We start from the raw sequence: 18,463 nt of genomic DNA, 5'->3' as shown, positions 1-18,463 counted from the left end.
CCTTTGTACTTTTACTCACGTAACATTTTGAACACAGGCCTTTTAATTGTTACAGAGTATTTTTATAATGTGGTATTGCTACTTTTACTTAAGTCAAATATCTGAGTACTTCTTCCACCACAGGTCATTAATATACCAAAGAGTCAAACATAATTCAAGGAACAAAACCTTCCTGGACTTGCACAGCACAGCAGGAAAATGGCCCTGAATGGTGTCTACTAGTGATGTGCGGGTCGGGTTTTTTCATGACCCGCCCCGCCACGGAACCTACTCGTGGGAGACCTTTAGTGGTATAAATCACTTATCAAACATGTTTGGGGTCATTTTAACATCTACTCAGACACCCCAGACAGTTATTAAGTTGCCTGATTCAGTATTAATATATTTGATATTAATTTTTTATCAGACACGCCTCCTTCCTATGCAAACCCATTGTAACTTCAAACTCTGTTTTAACCATGATAGATTAATAGATAGATGCCTACATATGGGAATATCTGTTGGATTTGAGGTCCTGGACAAGCGTGTATCTGACCACCTCGACACCGGGCGAGGCAGTCCCTCTGGTCCTCTTCGACGCACTCGCCAAGTTTGAAGTCGATCGGTCAGGTGGTTCTCGAGATAATATGTGAACTACTGACGCATAGATTGACCGACAGATTTTGCACGTTTATTGTAGGAATATGACTATTTTGCAGTGGTGGAAAAAGTACTCAATTGTTTTACTTAAGTAAAAGTATCAATACTGCATTGTAGAAATACTCTAAGTAAAAGTCCAGAATTCCAAATGTAGTTGAGTAAAAGTAAAAAAGTATTGGTATCAAAATGTACTTAAAGTACCAAAAGTAGAAAGTACTCATTATGCAGAATGTCCCATTTCAATAGTTTTCAGATGTATACAAATATTTAGAAAATAGCAAATCTACAAGCTCACAATGTGTTGTGTTGCGACGCATTGTGAGCTTGTAGATCGGCTATTTTCAAATGGCCAAAATGTATATAGGGCTGAAGTGGTTAATGCATGTTTTGTAATAATAATCAAAATCTACAAAGTAACTAGTAACTAAAGTTGTCGAATAATTGTAGTGGAGTAAAAGTACAATAATTGTACTTAAGTGCAGTACTTGAGTAAATGTACTTAGTTACTTTCCACCACTGCTATTTTGAATCTTCATGTTATTTTTTACTTTTGTCCACACTGTTGAGGAGGCTCTAAGTACAATCATTTTGCTGCCTGCAATGTTTCCACAGCTGTAATGTAAGGTCATGTGACACGTTCAAAGCATGTTAAACATTGTCCTCTCGCAGCCGGCGGTCACTATTCACACATCTGTCAGCTTGATTCAGTTTGGTCGATGTGTTTCATGACTTTCAGGCTTTCTTTGAGGACCACATGACTTGGCACCAGAGTATGAGGCTTTACAAGCAGGATGTCTGGAACAAGTGTGACCTCACTGCCATCGTTCTGTTCATTATTGGTCTCGTCTGCAGGTTGGTACACAGACATGATTGGTTCCTGTAGTACACTGTTTCCCAAACAGTGGTCGACTCGGGACCCATGCGTGGGTTTTTATGAGTAAATACACATTTATTTTTTGTTTCCTACATTTTGTTTTTAATTATTATTATTTAATAATAATAATTATTTAATAAAAAAATAAAAACTTTTAACACATTGCGTGTCAATCGCGTAGTTCTACACAAACCTAATCTCTCAAGAACAGATTCTGCTCTGCGTTTGAATCTGTCGGGGGGGTTCGTCATATCGCGTACGCACTGGCCTACAAGTGGGCATGTCTTCAGATCAGGAAGCAGGCCGCGCTTTACCCAATCAAATGTAGTGGGCGGGATTTACGTGTCTGCCGATCCTTCCCCACTCGAAACAAACCGAAACTCATTTAACAACAGCGTCCTCGGAGCAGACAAAAGCACGGAAAGATATTCACATTTTAACTTGCTCTTTCATCATAGAAACAAGTGGGCTTATAACCAAAACGATCCATGTTCTCTGGGAGAAGTGGTGTTAGTGTTCCGTGTAGAAATATTGTTAGTGGGAATGAAAACATAGTCGCACCACCGGAAGTGAAAGGCTGAAGGCAGACCAAAACCCTGGTTTCCTTGCAGTGACACATTTCATTGTAGGCCTCCCTCGCAGTGACACATTTCATTGTAGCACACCCGGATATGGAAATATCCGTATCCAGAGATTTTCGTTCCCACCCGCCGCCGCTCTAAATCTTCCCCTAATCCGCCATTATCTCTGAGTTTTTTTTCTCCTCGCTGAACACTGTTTAACAGAAACCGCGACAACTGCAAAATGGAATGTCGCCAATTGAAACGGTCTTCTCTGGGCCACTCACACAGCTACCCTGTGTGTCTACAAACAGGTTAACGCGCAATCTTAAGGTATTTAGCGAGGTCTGTGGCGACGTGAAAAAAACAAAAAAACAACAATAAATCGCTGGCACTGGTGAGTACATTATGATATTAAACTCTGGCGTGGAATGCGACGTGTTGTGAGCTTGTACATCGGCTATTTTCACTATAATTTGGGTTCCGGGGAGACATCACATTTCTCTTTTGGGTCTTGAGCTAAAAAGGTTGAGAACCACTATAGTAGACTACTTGAAGTCGATCGAGAGCTTTGAGAAATACCGGAACCATGATAATCTTCAAATCAGAAAACTCAGAGTTTGATTAAAATTAATTAAATGAGGTGAAATGTGTTTTGTTCTGCTTGTGTGCTTCAGGATGTTTGAGTGGTCCTATGAGTTTGGACGATGTGTCCTGTGCATCGACTACATGGTCTTCACACTCCGTCTCATTCACATCTCCATTGCTCACAAACAGATGGGACCAAAAATCATCATTGTTGGCAAGATGGTAAGACATAATACAGATAGTAATGCTCTTTTATCATGCTATGAGGGTAGCATGGGTCACTGATATTATGTAATGAACACAAAATGTCTTGTTTCTCACTGTTCAGATGAAAGATGTCTCTTTCTTCCTCTTCTTCCTGGGGGTGTGGCTAATGGCATATGGCGTAGCCAATCAGGCGCTGCTCTATTCCTACGATCCCAGCCCAAATCGTATCTTCCGTCGAGTGTTCTACAGACCTTACCTGCACATCTTCGGACATTTTCCTGTTGAGGAAGTAGATGGTGTGTGTGTGTGTGTGTGTGTGTGTGTGTGTGTGTGTGTGTGTGTGTGTGTGTGTGCGTGCGTGCGTGCGTGCGTGCGTGCGTGCGTGCACGCGCGCTTATTTCTTGGCCACCGGCAATGCTGCTTGCAGCTTTATTTATATTTGTTTTAGTTTACCATTAGTATAACAGTTTTGTATTTTACAACAGATGGACAGTCATTCATTCATTATTTTATTTATTTTCATGTTTTTTTTGTCATCAAAGTGGGAGAACAGTGGGACCTGGCCTGCACTGACAATGTGACACAGATAGAGGGCGGTGCTGAGCCATGCAGGATCGAGTACAGTAACTGGCTGGTGATAGTTCTGCTGGTCATTTACCTGCTGGTCACCAACATACTGCTCATCAACCTGCTCATTGCCATACTCAGGTAGAGAACCAGGGACATTTCACCTTCCTTCTGTCTGTGGCTCCATAAGTGCCCTCTCTGTACCTCTTCTTGGTTTCCCTCACTCAGCTACAGTGGTGTAAAGTAACTAAAGTAATGTACTCAAGTACTGTGCTTAAAGGAGGAGTTCACCCAAAAAATGACTTATTTTCTATCAATTGCGCACCCTATGAAGCCTTCAATCCATGGATTCTTTTTAGTTTTTGTCACATTCCTAAGCTAATAATTTGATTCCCGTCTCCTACCGGCTAATGTATCCGGTAGGAGACACAAAGTAGATTATTTGTGTCTCCTACCGGAAATACACACGGTCATCAAACTATTGTCTTAGGAATGCCACAAAAACAAAAATAAATCCATGAAATCAAGGCTTCATGGGGTGTGTAATTGATAGAAAATAAGTAATTTTTTGGGTGAACTCCTCCTTTAAGTACAATTTTGAGGTATTTGTACTTTACTTGAGTATTTCCAATTTCCAATACTTTAACTTCTACTGCACTACATCTCAGAGGCAAGTATTATACTTTTACTCGACTACAATTATTTGAAAACTTTAGCTACTAGTTACTTTGTAGATTTAGATTATTATTACAAAACATACATTAACCACTTCAGCCCTATATACATTTCGGCCATTTGAAAATAGCCGATCTACAAGCTCACAATGTGTCGCAATGTGACACATTGTGAGCTTGTAGATTGGCTATTTTCAAAATATGTGAAAACTTGAAATGGAACATTCTGCCTAATGAGTACTTCTACTTTTGGTACTTTAAGTACATTATGATGTCAATACTTTTGTAATTTTACTCAAGTAGATTTTGAATTCCGGACTTTTACTTAAGTAACACGAGTATTTCTATATTGCAGTATTGATACTTTAACTTAAAGGAGAAATCCGGACATTTTAAGTGTTATCTTTGATGTGTCGATACTCACTCACCGAGGTATGAAGTGGCGTTGAGTTTTTCCAGCGATGCCCCTGTCTGTGAGTCTGGTCGACCCCCACCATTGGAATAGTGGGAGGCGCGTGGCTCAGTGAAAATCGCCTAATTCCACAGCTCCAAACTTCTTTTTTTCCTCCAAGTCCTCCTCATGGTGTCTCCTGATACTTTCACATGCACTGTTTATCACTCACGAGCTGGCGTTCATGGTCAGCGACGTGAATGTTTTCCTCTCGCGTGAAATCTCGCGTCTCGCGAGATTTCCCGTCCTCGGCTCACTGTGCTCCTCGGGAAATCTCGCGTCTCGCTTGATTTCCCGAGGAGCGCAGTGAGCCGAGGCGTCTCGCGAGATTTCCCGCGAGAGGAAAAGATTCACGTCGCTGACCATGAACGCCAGCTCGTGAGTGATAAACAGTGCATGTGAAAGTATCAGGAGACACCATGAGGAGGATTTGTGGGAAAAGAAAGAAGTTTGGAGCTGTGGAATTAAGCGATTTTCACTGAGCCACGCACCTCCCACTATTCCAATGGTGGGGGTCGACCAGACTCACAGACAGGGGCATCGCTGGAAAAACTCAACGCCACTTCATACCTCGGTGAGTGAGTATCGACACATCAAAGATAACACTTAAAATGTCCGGATTTCTCCTTTAAGTAAGAAATGTGAGTACCTTATATCTCCTCTCATTACCTCTGATGTTGCCCTTCTACCCATTCATCCCTTTATGTTGTTGTTTTGCCACTTCAATCCTCCACGCAGCTACACCTTTGAGAAGGTGCAGGAGAACAGCGACATCTACTGGAGGTTCCAGCGCTACAAGCTCATCCTCGAATACAAGTCCCGTCCTTCTTTGGCTCCTCCGTTCATCATACTCTCCCACCTTCATCTCTTCTTCTTGTTTTTAAAGAAGAAAATCCACAGGGTGCCTTCAGGCCCGATCTACCACAGTGGTCAGTATTTCATTTGGATCTAATCAAAAACAAATTAAAGACTCAGTTAATCCTTCATCTTTAGATGACACTTTTGTGTGATTTGACAATTGAGTGAAGTCTTGAACACCATGAGAATAATTTATAATTGTCAATTTTACTGTGTGCGTATGCATGTATGAATGCACAGGGCACAATGATGGGAGACATTACCACTGTCATTATTCTTGAAAACTGATCTCATCTGTACAAAATCGGGCTGTGTAACAGCGCTTTTAGTACCTACCAGTGGTGGAAAAAGTACTCAATGTTTTTACTTAAGTAAAAGTAGCAATACTGCAATATAGAAATACTCTGTTACAAGTAAAAGTCTGGAATTCAAAATGTACTTGAGTAAAAGTACAAAAGTATTGGTATAAAAATGTACTTAAAGTACCAAAAATAAAATTACTCATTATGCAGAATGTCCCATTTCACAAGTGTTCAAATGTATGAAATGTATACAAATCTTTTGAAAATAGCAGATCTACAAGCTCACAATGTGTCACATTGTGAGCTTGTAGATCTGCTATTTTCAAATGGCCAAAATGTATATAGGGCTGAAGTAGGTAATGTATGTGTTGTAATAATAATCAAAATCTACAAAGTAACTAGTAACTAAAGTTTTCAAATAATTGTAGTGGAGAAGCACAATATTTGCCTCTGAGATGTAGTGGAGTGGAAGTAAAAGTACTGAAAATTGGAAATACTCCAGTAAAGTAAAAATACCTCAACATTGTACTTCAGTACAGTACTTGAGTAAATGTACTTAGTTACTTTACACCACTGGTGCCTACAGATGTATGACATTGATTATGATGGTTGGTGACCAACGTAATATTTTGATTTGTTGACATTGTCTGTAGGGCTAGGCCAAGCATTTCAGCTCAACCTCAGCTCACATATGTTGAGCTACTGCCCAGATTATGTTAACTAGAGGTGTAACGATATAGTAACTGCATCGAAACATTGTTTTCAATTTTCAAGGATCTACTATATCGTTATGCAAACAGCAAAATATTGTATCGTTTGACTTTGTATCGTATCGAATCGTTTTGCAATGCAAATAATCAATTTTATCAATACTAAGTACTTGTGCGTTGTATTTAGCAATTTTAAGAAGAAAAAAGAGAAAGAGAGGTTTATATCCAGGTGTTTATTTTTCACACAGAATTTTTGGGTAAATAAATAGTTACTATATCGATTTTAAATCCTTGAATCGAAACGTATCGTATCGTTCTAAATTAACCTGTATCGTTCATGTATCGTTTCAACAACCAAGTATCGTGATACGTATCGAATCGTTCATAAAACGTATCGTTTCACCCCTAATGTTAACACATTCCCTTTCGGCTATTAATTAATTAATTATGTAGCTTCTGCCAGGGTTTTTTACCTTATAATGACGATCTCTACAGAGCCACGGGAGCCGTGATGTGTGCGTGCACTTGAACAAAGCATATCTGGTGGATGGGGGAGGGTCTGATCTCTCCACCAGAGAAAAACAATTGTAACCGCGATCGTCCATTTTGTCCCGGTCGGCAGTTGTTTAACAGCCGTTTTCACCAAAAAAGGAGAAAAAAAAGAGAAATGGGTGTTTTTCAAAAACTGATAAAGAAGGAGCGGACGGGAATGTCATTCTTTGGGAAGACGTAACATCTGTCCATTCCTTCTTTCAGGGTCCTAGGATCATTCCTAAGTTGCGTTAGAGTGCCCTCTAGTGGAATTTTCAAAAGAATATATATTTTTTGAAAAGACGGAGATCTCCACCAATGGCAGGGAATAAATTCAGTATTTCCCCCCCAAACGGTTAGAGTTGGAGATCAGACGTAATGAGCGTGACCGTATCATGAGATGGGAGAGCGACCAGAAGAAGAACCTCCTGGCAGCCCAGAGAGCCATTCAGAGAGACAGTGACTCTGAGAGAATCAAACAGATGTCTGACAAGTGAGATGCCAACGATTCTGTGATGGGAGAAGTACTCACATGTTTTACTTATATACAGTTATGAAGTAGAAGTCCTGTATTCAAAATGCACTTGAGTAAAAGTACAAAAGTATTGGTAGCTCACAATGCATCGCGATGCGACACATTGTCGATCTTGTCAATCGGCTATTTTTAATGGCCGAAATATATATAGGGTTAGTGTCCCCACTCAAGGTGTAGTGTAAGTGGTTAGTGTATGTTTTGTAATAATAATCAATCTACAAAGTAACTAGTAACTAAAGTTTAAGTAAAAGTTAAAGTAAAACTATTGAAAATTGTAAATACTGAAGAAAGTAAAAATACCTCAAAATTGTACTTAAGTACAGTTCTTGAGTACATGTACTTAGTTAATTTACACTATTGGTTTACGATTTCATGTCAATTACTAAATTCACCTCCGGCCACAGATCAGCTAAATGGATCTGTACTGAATTGTACTGAACTGTGTGTGTTTTGACAGAGTGGACAGTGTGCTGCAACAGGTGACTGCAACCAGAGACTTTGACCAGAGGCTTAAGCAGATGTCTGACAAGTGAGATAACTAACCTCATTGGATTTCAATCACCAAAGGCCCTGACAGAGAAAGAGTCAATTACTCATGTCAAGTTAGGCAAATTGTTCACATCAAAAGTGGGAGAATTTGAAGCGTCAGTATACATATTGGCTGCACTGAAAGTACTAATAATTTGAACCGCACCTGAATGAAACAAAAGAAGTCAAATACATGATTTTTTAATTGTACACCAAACCTCTTTGCCGAAAATAGCCAATATCTGCGATGCGTTCCCCTCAGAATAGTGATGCTAGGGTTCATGTGGTTCATGCAAAAAAAAAGAAGAAGAAAGGTGGCCCCCCTGTTGTAACTCTGAGGACCCCCAAGGGGTCTTGGACCCCCTGTTGAAGACCCCTGCTCTATGTCATAAATTAACATGTCTTGTGTTTCTCAAAAGAGAATTTAGAACACTCAATCTTTACACACTGCGATACGTATTTAAACTCATCAATGAGTTTTTAGACCCATTAAACACTGTAGTGCACTGATACACACATAGTGTGTCGACGCTCCAAAATAGAAACGTTTTCTGAAAGAAGCGTCAACAGGTTTTGATGTGTCGACACCTCCAGGGTGTCTACTGCCGTTGTAAACCGTCTGACCCTTCATTGCGACAGGGCCTTAAATTCACATCCGGTCACACAACTGCACCAGTGTAATGGCTCTGTAATGCAATTTACTGTATAACAGAAAGAGAACGTGACATCACACCATTGAAAGTAATAGCTGAAAACCTCACAAGATGGCGCCACCTGTCCATTGAACCATTGAACTGTTCCTACTGTATATAGCAGTTGAACCAAATGTTTATCATAACCTAGTGAGCTGCAGCTTTTTGAATTATGTGTGTATATAATAATAATAAATCATCAATAAGTTGATGACCGGCAGAAAGATGCTAATGTCTTCGGTAGGAGACTCAAAGTTGACACTTTGAGTCTCCTACTGGAGCCGCCGCCGGTCATCAAATTATTAGCATCGGAATGAGACAAAAACAAAAAAATAACCATGAATTGAAGTCTCCATGGGGTGTGTAATTGATAGAAAAAAATAATGTTGGGGGTGAACTATCCCTTTAAGAATAGTACTTGAGTAAATGTACTTAGTTACTTTACGCCACTGCATGTGAATGAGTCAATGACTCAATCAATCAATCTGTGTGTTTTGGCAGAGTGGACAGAGTGGACTGTGTGCTGAAACAGCTGACTGAACAACTGAATGAAACCAGACATTCTCTGAAGACTGAGGTAAATTCAGGCTTATTCAAAGCTCTTCCACTCCTCAGGGTTGTCTTGATCTTTTGTCTGTGATGACACCTCGGGATTTACTCAAAATGTAGCTCACCATTCTCTCAAAGGGTTTTTTATCATTTAAATTCTGATATGCATGCCTTTATGATGTTTTTACTGTTTTGATCCACTAGATGGAGAAAAGCTTGAATGCTCTCAGCCAGATCTTGGATACTCTGGCACAAAGCACCCTGGCAAACCCTGGTCAACCATCACCCACTTTTAGAAGTATCTCTACAGACATGTGTGCAACTTCTGGAATGGTGAAATAACTACTTTATACAGTTAGAGACAGCAAAGATACAATAAACCACATTTAAGTATGTCTGCAGGCCATGCTTTAGTATGCTTTTTTAAACTATTTAGGACTGTCATGGTCAAATTAGCCCAGTGCAATCAATCAATTGAGATGATTTAGCAGATGATTAATATCATATATTAACTAGAAACAAATTTCCTTAGAAAATTTAAGTGTGCCTGCAGCTGGCTGGAGAGTCAAAATAGTGTCACTACAAAGTAGCACCAATCGACTCCAAATGGCCTGAATGGTGCTCTTAACAGGTTTGGTCCATTTTGGGTGGTCCATTTTGGTGGACTATGAAAAAAAAACAGGAAAAGAAGAATTGTAAAATCAATAAAAAATGAACCAAAACCCAAAAAAATTAAATGAAAACAAATAAAAATGTAGGCTAAGGGAAAAAGGAACAATGTTTGAAAAAAATTGAAGAATGTTTTAATATATAAACAATTACTCAAATGGTTTCACGTGCTTGTTTCTGGTGGTCTGAGACAAAAACTGACCATTATATATTTGTTCGCAGACCCCCATTTAGGGGGGGTAGGCGAAGTTTCGGAGCATTTTGGGCAATTTTCAAAACCGGAAGTGAATAAATCCACTTCCAGATGTGACGCATTTGTTTGCAGACCCCTATTTAGGGGGGGTAGGCGAAGTTTCGGAGCATTTTGGGCACTTTTCAAAACGGGAAGTGATACATCCACTTTTGGGTCTGATGCATTTGTTGGCAGACCCCCACTTAGGGGGGGTGCGCAAAGTTTCGGAGCATTTTGGGCACTTTTTAAACCGGAAGTGAAGAGGTCCACTTCCGGGTTGCACCATTGAGCTCCATACCCCCCAGAGAGTGTTTGGGTGTAAAAAAAAAAATGAAACAAAAAAGTTGGGAAAAAAACAAATGGGTTCCAGATTGGTATGGTAGAGCATGTTAATCCTACATATATACAAGGAAACTTCTCCTCAGTGGCTGGCAAAATTGACCTGAATTTGCACATGGGCATTGACCATTAGCATTATGCACAACATGACAACGCCTGTTTTTCACTTTCCCAAAATGTAAGCGGTTTATTTGCGTTTTGATGTAAACACCGGAGATTCGGAGTTCGGCCTATGGGATCTATAGTCGCCATGGTTACAACCGTCGCCAAGGTTACAGCTCGCAAGCTATGAGATGATTACTGTTGCCGTCTTGCACACAGAGGATGCATGTGACAACAGTAGCACAGGCTGAGGCAGACCTCGCTCACAGATTAGCTACAAAATTGTAAAAGAGTCGAGGTCTTTCATTTAGGAGTCCACACACAGCCTTGTATGAGCGGAGGACCACTATGGATATCATTTTCCATAGCACTCGCTCACACATTGACACTTTTCGTGTTCCAATCCACATTGTGTTAGCTCTTGATGCTAATAGCATTAGCGTGTACAATGTTTACTCATTCACGGAGCAGAGCGTCGCCTAATGTACGACCTCACCGCGGGTTACAAACTACATTATTTCAAGTAGTATATATGTATATGTATATATATATATATATATATATATATATATATATATGACTCGCAGTTTGCCTCCCAGTGTCCCAGTGCGACAAATCTGCCGGTTGGAATAGCTGGATAGCAGATAACACTCTGACATTAAGTTTCACACAACACACATTAACACTGCGCTGTTTTTCCAAAATACACATTGTATTCAATGCAATTCATCTGAACATAAAACAAACACATTAATACATGTAATCAAAAATACAAATAGCTATGATTTACAGGTGGAGAAAAAAGTCAAAGAGGAAAACGGACGGCAGTGTATGTCCCCTCATTTTTAGGGGAATTAACATGTATCTCCACTTCAAATTTTCTGACAGTTCTTTGAAAGAAGCCAGTGATTCACAACGTTTAATGGATGATGTCAGGGCATTCCGCATTATGGTGGCAGAGTAGTAAAATATTGTTTTGCCCATTGATATTTGCTGAACCCTGTCTTCTACCCTGAGCCATGCCAGACTAGTAAAGTGTATTGGAATTAGGTGGGTCATGGGCTTTAGGCTGAGTAGTAGCTGTTTCAGTTTGTTTTGGGAGGTCTGAAGTTACGTTCACGCAAAAGTTATAAATAATGGTGATATTGATTTGAAGTCAGAAGGCCTAGCCCTAGATAATACATGTGTCTGATATAATTTGTCAATTCAGATGCTCCTTTTAAGAAAACATTAGTTTCTGTTCAACTAACAGCTTCTCTGTGTTAAAATGTTTTTAAATTCATAAATAAGTAACAGTGTTGGACATACAAGATTGTGACGATATCCGATAGTGAGGATATCTTCAGATGTGAATTTGGTCCAAAGCGTTAACCATGAACTGCAACTAAAGTTTTTTTGCCCCTTTATGAGTCCTCATGTGTTTCTTTAGGTTACTCATCTGACTAAAACCTTTGCTACAAACTGTACAAGTAAAGGGCTTTTCCCCTGTATGAATCCTCATGTGTTTTTTTAGATCGCCCTTTTGAATATAGTTGTGGCCACAAACTGTACAAGTAAATGGCTTTTCCCCTGTATGAGTCATCATGTGTCTGTTTAGATTACCGTTGTGACTATAGCCTTTACTACAAACTGTACAAGTAAAGGGCTTTTCGCCTGTATGACTCCTCATGTGTTTTTTTAGGCAAGAGCCTTCACGAAAGCTTTTGCTACAAACTTTACAAGTAAAGGGCTTTTCATCAGTATGAATCATCATGTGCTTCTTCAGATTTCCCTTAAGATTAAACAGTTTGTCACAGACTGTGCAACTATAACCTTTATTCCCTGTGTGACTCTGCATGGAGTCAGTTTCTTTCGATGAGTTCAGGTCCTGGGACATCTTGTTGCTCAAAGACAATCTCTGTCCTTCCATATGTTGTGTCTTGTGTGACTTCAGTGTGTTTAAAGATGACTGATCTACACTGGTCTCCCACTCATCACAGTCTTCAGTGATGTCAGATTCAGAACAATGTGAAGAGAGGAGCTGGTCCTCACTAGTTGGATGTGATGTTCCACAGTCCTCTACGTCAGCTTGTGTTTTCATGTGTTCAGTTGAGGTGCTAGCTACAGGCTCTGTGTCTATGTTTTCACCATCATCATCTTCGCTTTTCACTGCTAGTAATGTCAGAATTGGCCTATCAACCTCTTCTGGTCTTTGAAGTAGCTCCTCCTGCTCCTCTTTAATGTGTGGAGGCTCTGGTTCCTCCTGGACCAGACTGGAGCTCCTCTCCTCTTCAGGGGAATCCTCCTCTTTACATACAGGGAGATGCCTGAGGTCTGTGGAAAAGATCAAATGAAAGCAAACATGAAACTAGAAAAAGTGCTCCTCGGAGCACAAGTCTCCACCTGGTCAAGTAGGTTATTATGGCCTCCTGTTGGCGCTATAATAGGCCACTGTGAAAAGGGTGCCATTTCTTCTTAGGCCTTTCACGGCAATCGGACACTGCATTCATGATTTGAGGCATTTTGTTCCAAAAATGTGGTTTGCTAAATTAGATCTGCTGGTGGCGCTATAATGGCATTTCTTCCTCGGCCTTGTGGGAATATGCGTGCAAGATTTCACGAAATCGCACACTGTGTTCATGATTTGAGGTGTTCAAAATGGACCTATCCTGCTAACTTTGGAAGCCAATGTTAGCCAACTAGGATGGAATATGAAATATCGGACACATCCATCTTGATCACATGACTATAGAGATACTGTGTACCGATTTGCGTGATTTTTGGAGAGAATCTGAAGGAGTAAGAACTAAAAGGCATATGTGAAAAATGCAGGGCAAAGGTTTTTCCTTGGGCTCTAGAGAGAGATCGGTGCAGTTATAGGTTAAAATGTGAATCGGCCTGTTATAGCGCCACCAGGAGGCTGATTTGAATTTTGAATTTGGCATTTCTTCCTGGGCCAAGTGGGAATCTACATGGAAAGTTTCACGGACATCGCATGCTGCGTTCATGATTTGAGGCATTTTGCAACTTTGAAAAGGCAATATTAGCCAATCAGGATGGAATATGGAAAATCGGACAGATCCGCGTTGATCATGACTACAGAGATACTGTCTGGGGTGCTCACAAAAGCATGAGTAGACGTTAAAATGACCCCAAACATGTTTGAATGTCAAATATCCCTTTAATCCTTATTTATTTATTTCATTAAGTGTTACGTGTGGTAGTTGGAGTAACTGACGCTGTAAATAAATGCTCCATTTCTAAACCATAGATCTATTCTCACTTATCTATCAGCTGAAACCATTCAAATTTACCTATGCACTTTGTGGGGAGAATGTAACACTGTCTGCGTATGGTACTGTAATCAAATGTTTGAATCTTTGTGTACACTACAGCTGTCCATCATAATAGATGATCAGTAGGGCCGAGCCGGGTATTTCATAATCATGCAATTGACGGCCACCTATTGACAAATGTATCACTTGGCATATGCAAAACGTCTGTCATAATTACCATTTATTAGGGCCCCGAACACTGCACCAGTGTGAAACCGTATTGAAATGCAAGGACTTATTATTATTCTTAGCACAAATTGTAGTGTTTTTGAGGGCCTAAGCGTACTCAAAAATAATTTGCAACTTTGCACACACATCGCAAGTGGTGAAAAATTAAGTATTTTATCAAAAAGGGCCGTGGCCCCCTACAAAATGTCGTACAAAAGTTGAAGCCCCACAATACGGTTTCACCTACATCTATACAAATTGGTATGTATATATGTTGCAGAGAAAACAAAAAACAAAAACTTAGATCGGCTATTTTCAATTCCTGTTTGGAGCTGAAACATGGAAGTTCGATGCTTCGCCACGGTCACAGCATTTTCCGAAAACTCACGATTTTGATAAGTTTACATCATCTAGGTATTTTATGCAAGCTGAGCGAGTTTGAGGTTGATCTGACTAACCTTCTAGGAGGAGTTTGTTAAAGTATAACCTGTGTAGAGGCATAAAATGACTTGAGACTGTTTTGTGCAAGCTGGGACGTGATACAGGTGCGTACCAATTTGTATAGATGTAGGTGAAACCGTATTGTGGGGCTTCAACTTTGACATTTTGCAGGGGGCCACGGCCCTATTTGATAAAATACTTAATTTTTCACCACTTGCGATGTGTGTGCAAAGTTGCAAATTATTTTTGAGTACGCTTAGGCCCTCAAAAACACTACACTGGCTTTTTTCACTATTTTCTCACCCCACCATTGTACAACAAAGTATAATACAAGGTTAAGTGGTTAATCAGATTAATTGCTTTAGTCAATTATAACAAATCTATTAGAATTTTACTAGATTTCACTATATTATTCAATGAACTTGCAAGAGCAAGATTAAGTCGGTTATTGTTTCTAAATGTTGGTTTCAATATATTTTCAGTGAATTGTCCAGCCCTAGTAGGCAGAGATCTCTGATCACACAGGAGACTATGAATTAATGCATTTATTTGGTCATAAAAGGAAAGAGCACATCAGCACTTCAATAACATATATAATATACACAATATGACCGAGGATAAAAAAGACAATAAAGCCCTGAGGCTTATTTATATTGTGGTCCTCTAGGCACCACCAGTCTGAGATGATTGAATGAACAGAACACCACCAGGTCAGCTATGGCTGAACTTGGCTTGGCAACGTAATACAATGTGAGCACAACCTAAGTGTCAACAAGTTGTTTTACCTGGTGCACGGTTCAGAAGAGTTCATACAAACATTCATTAACATGTCCTTTAGGTACCTGTTATTTAAACATGCACGGGCATAAGTATGTGTACAATAAACGCCTTGCAATTTAAACCCATCTGACCTAGCAGCTTCTATGGGGTGATAGTGGGGTTAGATTTAAAAACATGTATTTTACCTGAGAGAGTGTTGCACCTGGTCTTCCTATATAGTAATGTCAATGTTGACAGAGCAGCCTCTAACTGTTCCTCTTTAATCTGTGGAGGTTGTGGTTCCTCCTGGACCAGACTGGAGCTCCTCTCCTCATGTTCAGGGAAAAACTCTTTACACACAGAGGACACATGAGGTAGCATCAGCACTAGCCCTAGAATGGCTGTGATGTTCATTTACATACAGTTAATGTATTCCACATACACAGCCAAAGATAACTCCTGTGCATGTTCAAATCATATATACTTTACATTATTTCACACCATTTTGTAAAACATACATTTATTCTTACTTTTTGTTTTACAATAATTCATTAATGTAGGTAAAAAAGAAAAAATCACACCCAGTGTGAAGTGGGCGGTGTGGTCACAGTGGTCATCACAGTGATGGAAGTTCACTTAAAGAAAAGTAATATTGTGGACCAACCATTGTACACCCTTTTTAAGTGCATAGTCCTATTTATAGGGCTATGCACATGTGTCATGTTTCACTAGCCAATCACAGTCCTGAATAGACTGTGATTGGCCAATCACGGTGCAGGGTTAGGGGGGTACACTGGTGGCCAATCACAGCGCAGGGTTGGGGGGGTGCAATGGGTGGTCGATGTCCAAACCTCACATATAGGGGCGGTTTCACCGCCCAAAAAAACATAAATATCTGGTGCCCACTGGACTTGGAGATTCAGAGAATGTTGTTTGTGTAAATATCATGGAAAAGTGGAGACAAATTACTAAATAGCCTACACATTTTCTGCCACAATATTTCAGTGACAAGAGCTGAGCCAATTAAGTCACAAAATTAATTATTGGTTGAGTAGCCTACACACGAAACAGTGAATCCCTCCACAAAAATGCATTGTGTGTTTTCTGTGGCTGTGTATGGAAATAAATGCTATACATGGAATATCTGCCATTCTAGGGCTAGGCTATACAATGTAGCCTAAGTAGACAATATATGTGTGCTTGTTAAAAGCAATAACACATATTAATACAAAATAAATACTAATAATAATTCATTAATACACTGCACACCCATCTGTTTGATCTGGTGCCTTGGTGTATGCCACAAACACAAGGTGCTGCATTTTATTTATTGTTATTCATTTTGAATTATGTCGCCCCTTAGTTTTTTCGTTAATACCCCCTCACCGATACTCTGCTGATGCCGGGCCCCAACCCATTATTAATGCATGTATGGCTATGATATTACATACATTTAATGTACTCCAGATACACAGCCATAGTGTGGCACTGTGTGTGTGTGTGTGTGTGTGTGTGTGTGTGTGTGTGTGTGTGTGTGTGTGTGTGTGTGTGTGTGTGTGTGTGTGTGTGTGTGTGTGTGTGTACTCACTCAATTGCTTCACACAGACACAAACATTCTCTGCCCACGAAGGGGCCAAAAATATCTGCTGGACTGAACATATAATAACTTCCTTTAGGAAAAAACAATTCTAAGGCTACAGCACCACACCTCATAGTTGTTCAGCTAGAATTACGTGTTGAATGTATGTGTTTGACATGATCGCATGAACCGACCTGCAGTGTTAGGATGGATGTCCATGAAATCAATGTCCAGCAGTTTGTATTGTGTCTCCAGCAGAGTTTCTAGTGTCTCTATCTCTCTCTGGAAGAGGTTGCACATGAACTCTGCAGCCGCACTGAGGCGCTCCAACACAAACACTCTGACATTAAGCTTCACACTACAAACATCAACACCACGCTGTTTTTCCAAAACACACAATATCTCCTCTCCCACCGACGTCATGTGACCTCCGTTACCAAGCTCAGCTGTTCCTACTGTAATATACAAATAATGTGTAAAGCTCAGCTGTTCCTACTGTAATATACTTATATAATGTGTAAAGCTCAGCTGTTCCTACATTAATTAATTTATATGATGTGTAAAGGCACAAAGATAAATAATTCCACCATTACGTTAGCCGGCTACTGAAAATAAACAACACGTAGAACTATTTATTTCCTGTTCAACGTGTTTGAAGAATAGAGTTAAATAAGTTATCTAGAGAGCGGACTGCCCCGCCCCGCCTATTCATTTCAATGAAAGTTGCTCACCAGCGCATGAAGCGTCCAGAAGAACACTCTTCTACCGCATGCCCGTTGATTTGATCGGAAGACTTGAGCACCTACCGAGCAGGCGCAATAGGGTTTCAAACGGTAGAAGCATGCGCAGTAGCGTTTTAAATGCGCAAGTATTGCAATCCCAGAGTTGGGGGGTCTGTGAAAGTGTTGTTTTATTTTATATTTTCTATTTAATTCCATTGAACTGGCTGGCTCAGTTTGTGCATGCATGCAACTGCTTTAACGTTGCCGGCCCCCCATCCCCCACAACACACACATCAACAGACGCATGGAAGAGAGAGAGAGAGAGAGAGAGAGAGAGAGAGAGAGAGAGAGAGAGAGAGAGAGAGAGAGAGAGAGACAGAGAGAGAGAGACAGAGAGACAGACAGACAGACAGACAGACAGACAGTTGTGAATAGACTAGGAAGTTTGAAGTCAGTGAGGATTAGCAGAATAGTGATGGTTATAATCAGATGCAAGAACATTGATCAGCTGTTTAAAGCCCCTGACATCTAATATGTTTGGTGACTGTCCTATGAATGTGTTCTGACTTGAAGGAGGTGAAAGGAGGAAGGGAGTAGTATAAGTGGCTTTCCACAGTCAAAGCCAGATGCATTTACAAACCTCGTTAATGGTGTTTGCAATGCTAAACAAATACAATAACTTTCGTAGATCTGTTCTTTACCTGTAGTGAAGGTCAGGGCAAGTTGCATATTATATAAATAAATAAATAAACACGCACGCACACTATCAATCTAATCTTTATTCAGTAACAGTTACACACCTCCTCCACCAGGTGGCGAAAGCCAACAGTGCCTGGATCCTTTACTACTCATGGTTGAAACACGTTGAGCCGG

At 40.2% G+C, this 18,463-nt stretch overlaps 2 protein-coding genes across 2 annotated transcripts in view; one reads left to right on the top strand and one right to left on the bottom strand.

Moving 5' to 3' along the window:
* Window positions 1–9,709, top strand: part of LOC308097417 (transient receptor potential cation channel subfamily M member 5-like) — a 35,989-nt gene extending 26,280 nt beyond the window's left edge. The window contains exons 18-26 of the mRNA XM_080445177.1: window positions 1,376–1,491; window positions 2,751–2,883; window positions 2,990–3,164; window positions 3,411–3,576; window positions 5,299–5,489; window positions 7,322–7,454; window positions 7,954–8,025; window positions 9,218–9,293; window positions 9,470–9,709. Coding sequence (XP_080301303.1) covers window positions 1,376–1,491; window positions 2,751–2,883; window positions 2,990–3,164; window positions 3,411–3,576; window positions 5,299–5,489; window positions 7,322–7,454; window positions 7,954–8,025; window positions 9,218–9,293; window positions 9,470–9,607 — 1,200 coding nt within the window. The 3' untranslated portion in view covers window positions 9,608–9,709. The remainder of the gene's footprint in view (window positions 1–1,375; window positions 1,492–2,750; window positions 2,884–2,989; window positions 3,165–3,410; window positions 3,577–5,298; window positions 5,490–7,321; window positions 7,455–7,953; window positions 8,026–9,217; window positions 9,294–9,469) is intronic.
* Window positions 9,710–11,411: 1,702 nt separating this feature from the next.
* Window positions 11,412–17,291, bottom strand: LOC308097416 (uncharacterized protein; the record flags this gene model as incomplete). Its single annotated transcript, XM_080445176.1, has 3 exons — window positions 11,412–12,920; window positions 15,496–15,639; window positions 17,063–17,291. 3 exons carry the CDS (start codon window positions 17,289–17,291, stop codon window positions 11,992–11,994), a joined length of 1,302 nt encoding a protein of 433 aa, XP_080301302.1. The 3' UTR covers window positions 11,412–11,991.
* Window positions 17,292–18,463: the final 1,172 nt, after the last annotated feature.

Source organism: Gymnoscopelus braueri (genome assembly GCF_963280865.1).
Source record: "Gymnoscopelus braueri genome assembly, chromosome: 12".
In the NCBI taxonomy this organism is placed as follows: Eukaryota; Metazoa; Chordata; class Actinopteri; order Myctophiformes; family Myctophidae; genus Gymnoscopelus; species Gymnoscopelus braueri.
Note: the sequence above shows the minus strand (reverse complement) of the source record. Positions and strands in the feature narration are given on the sequence as shown.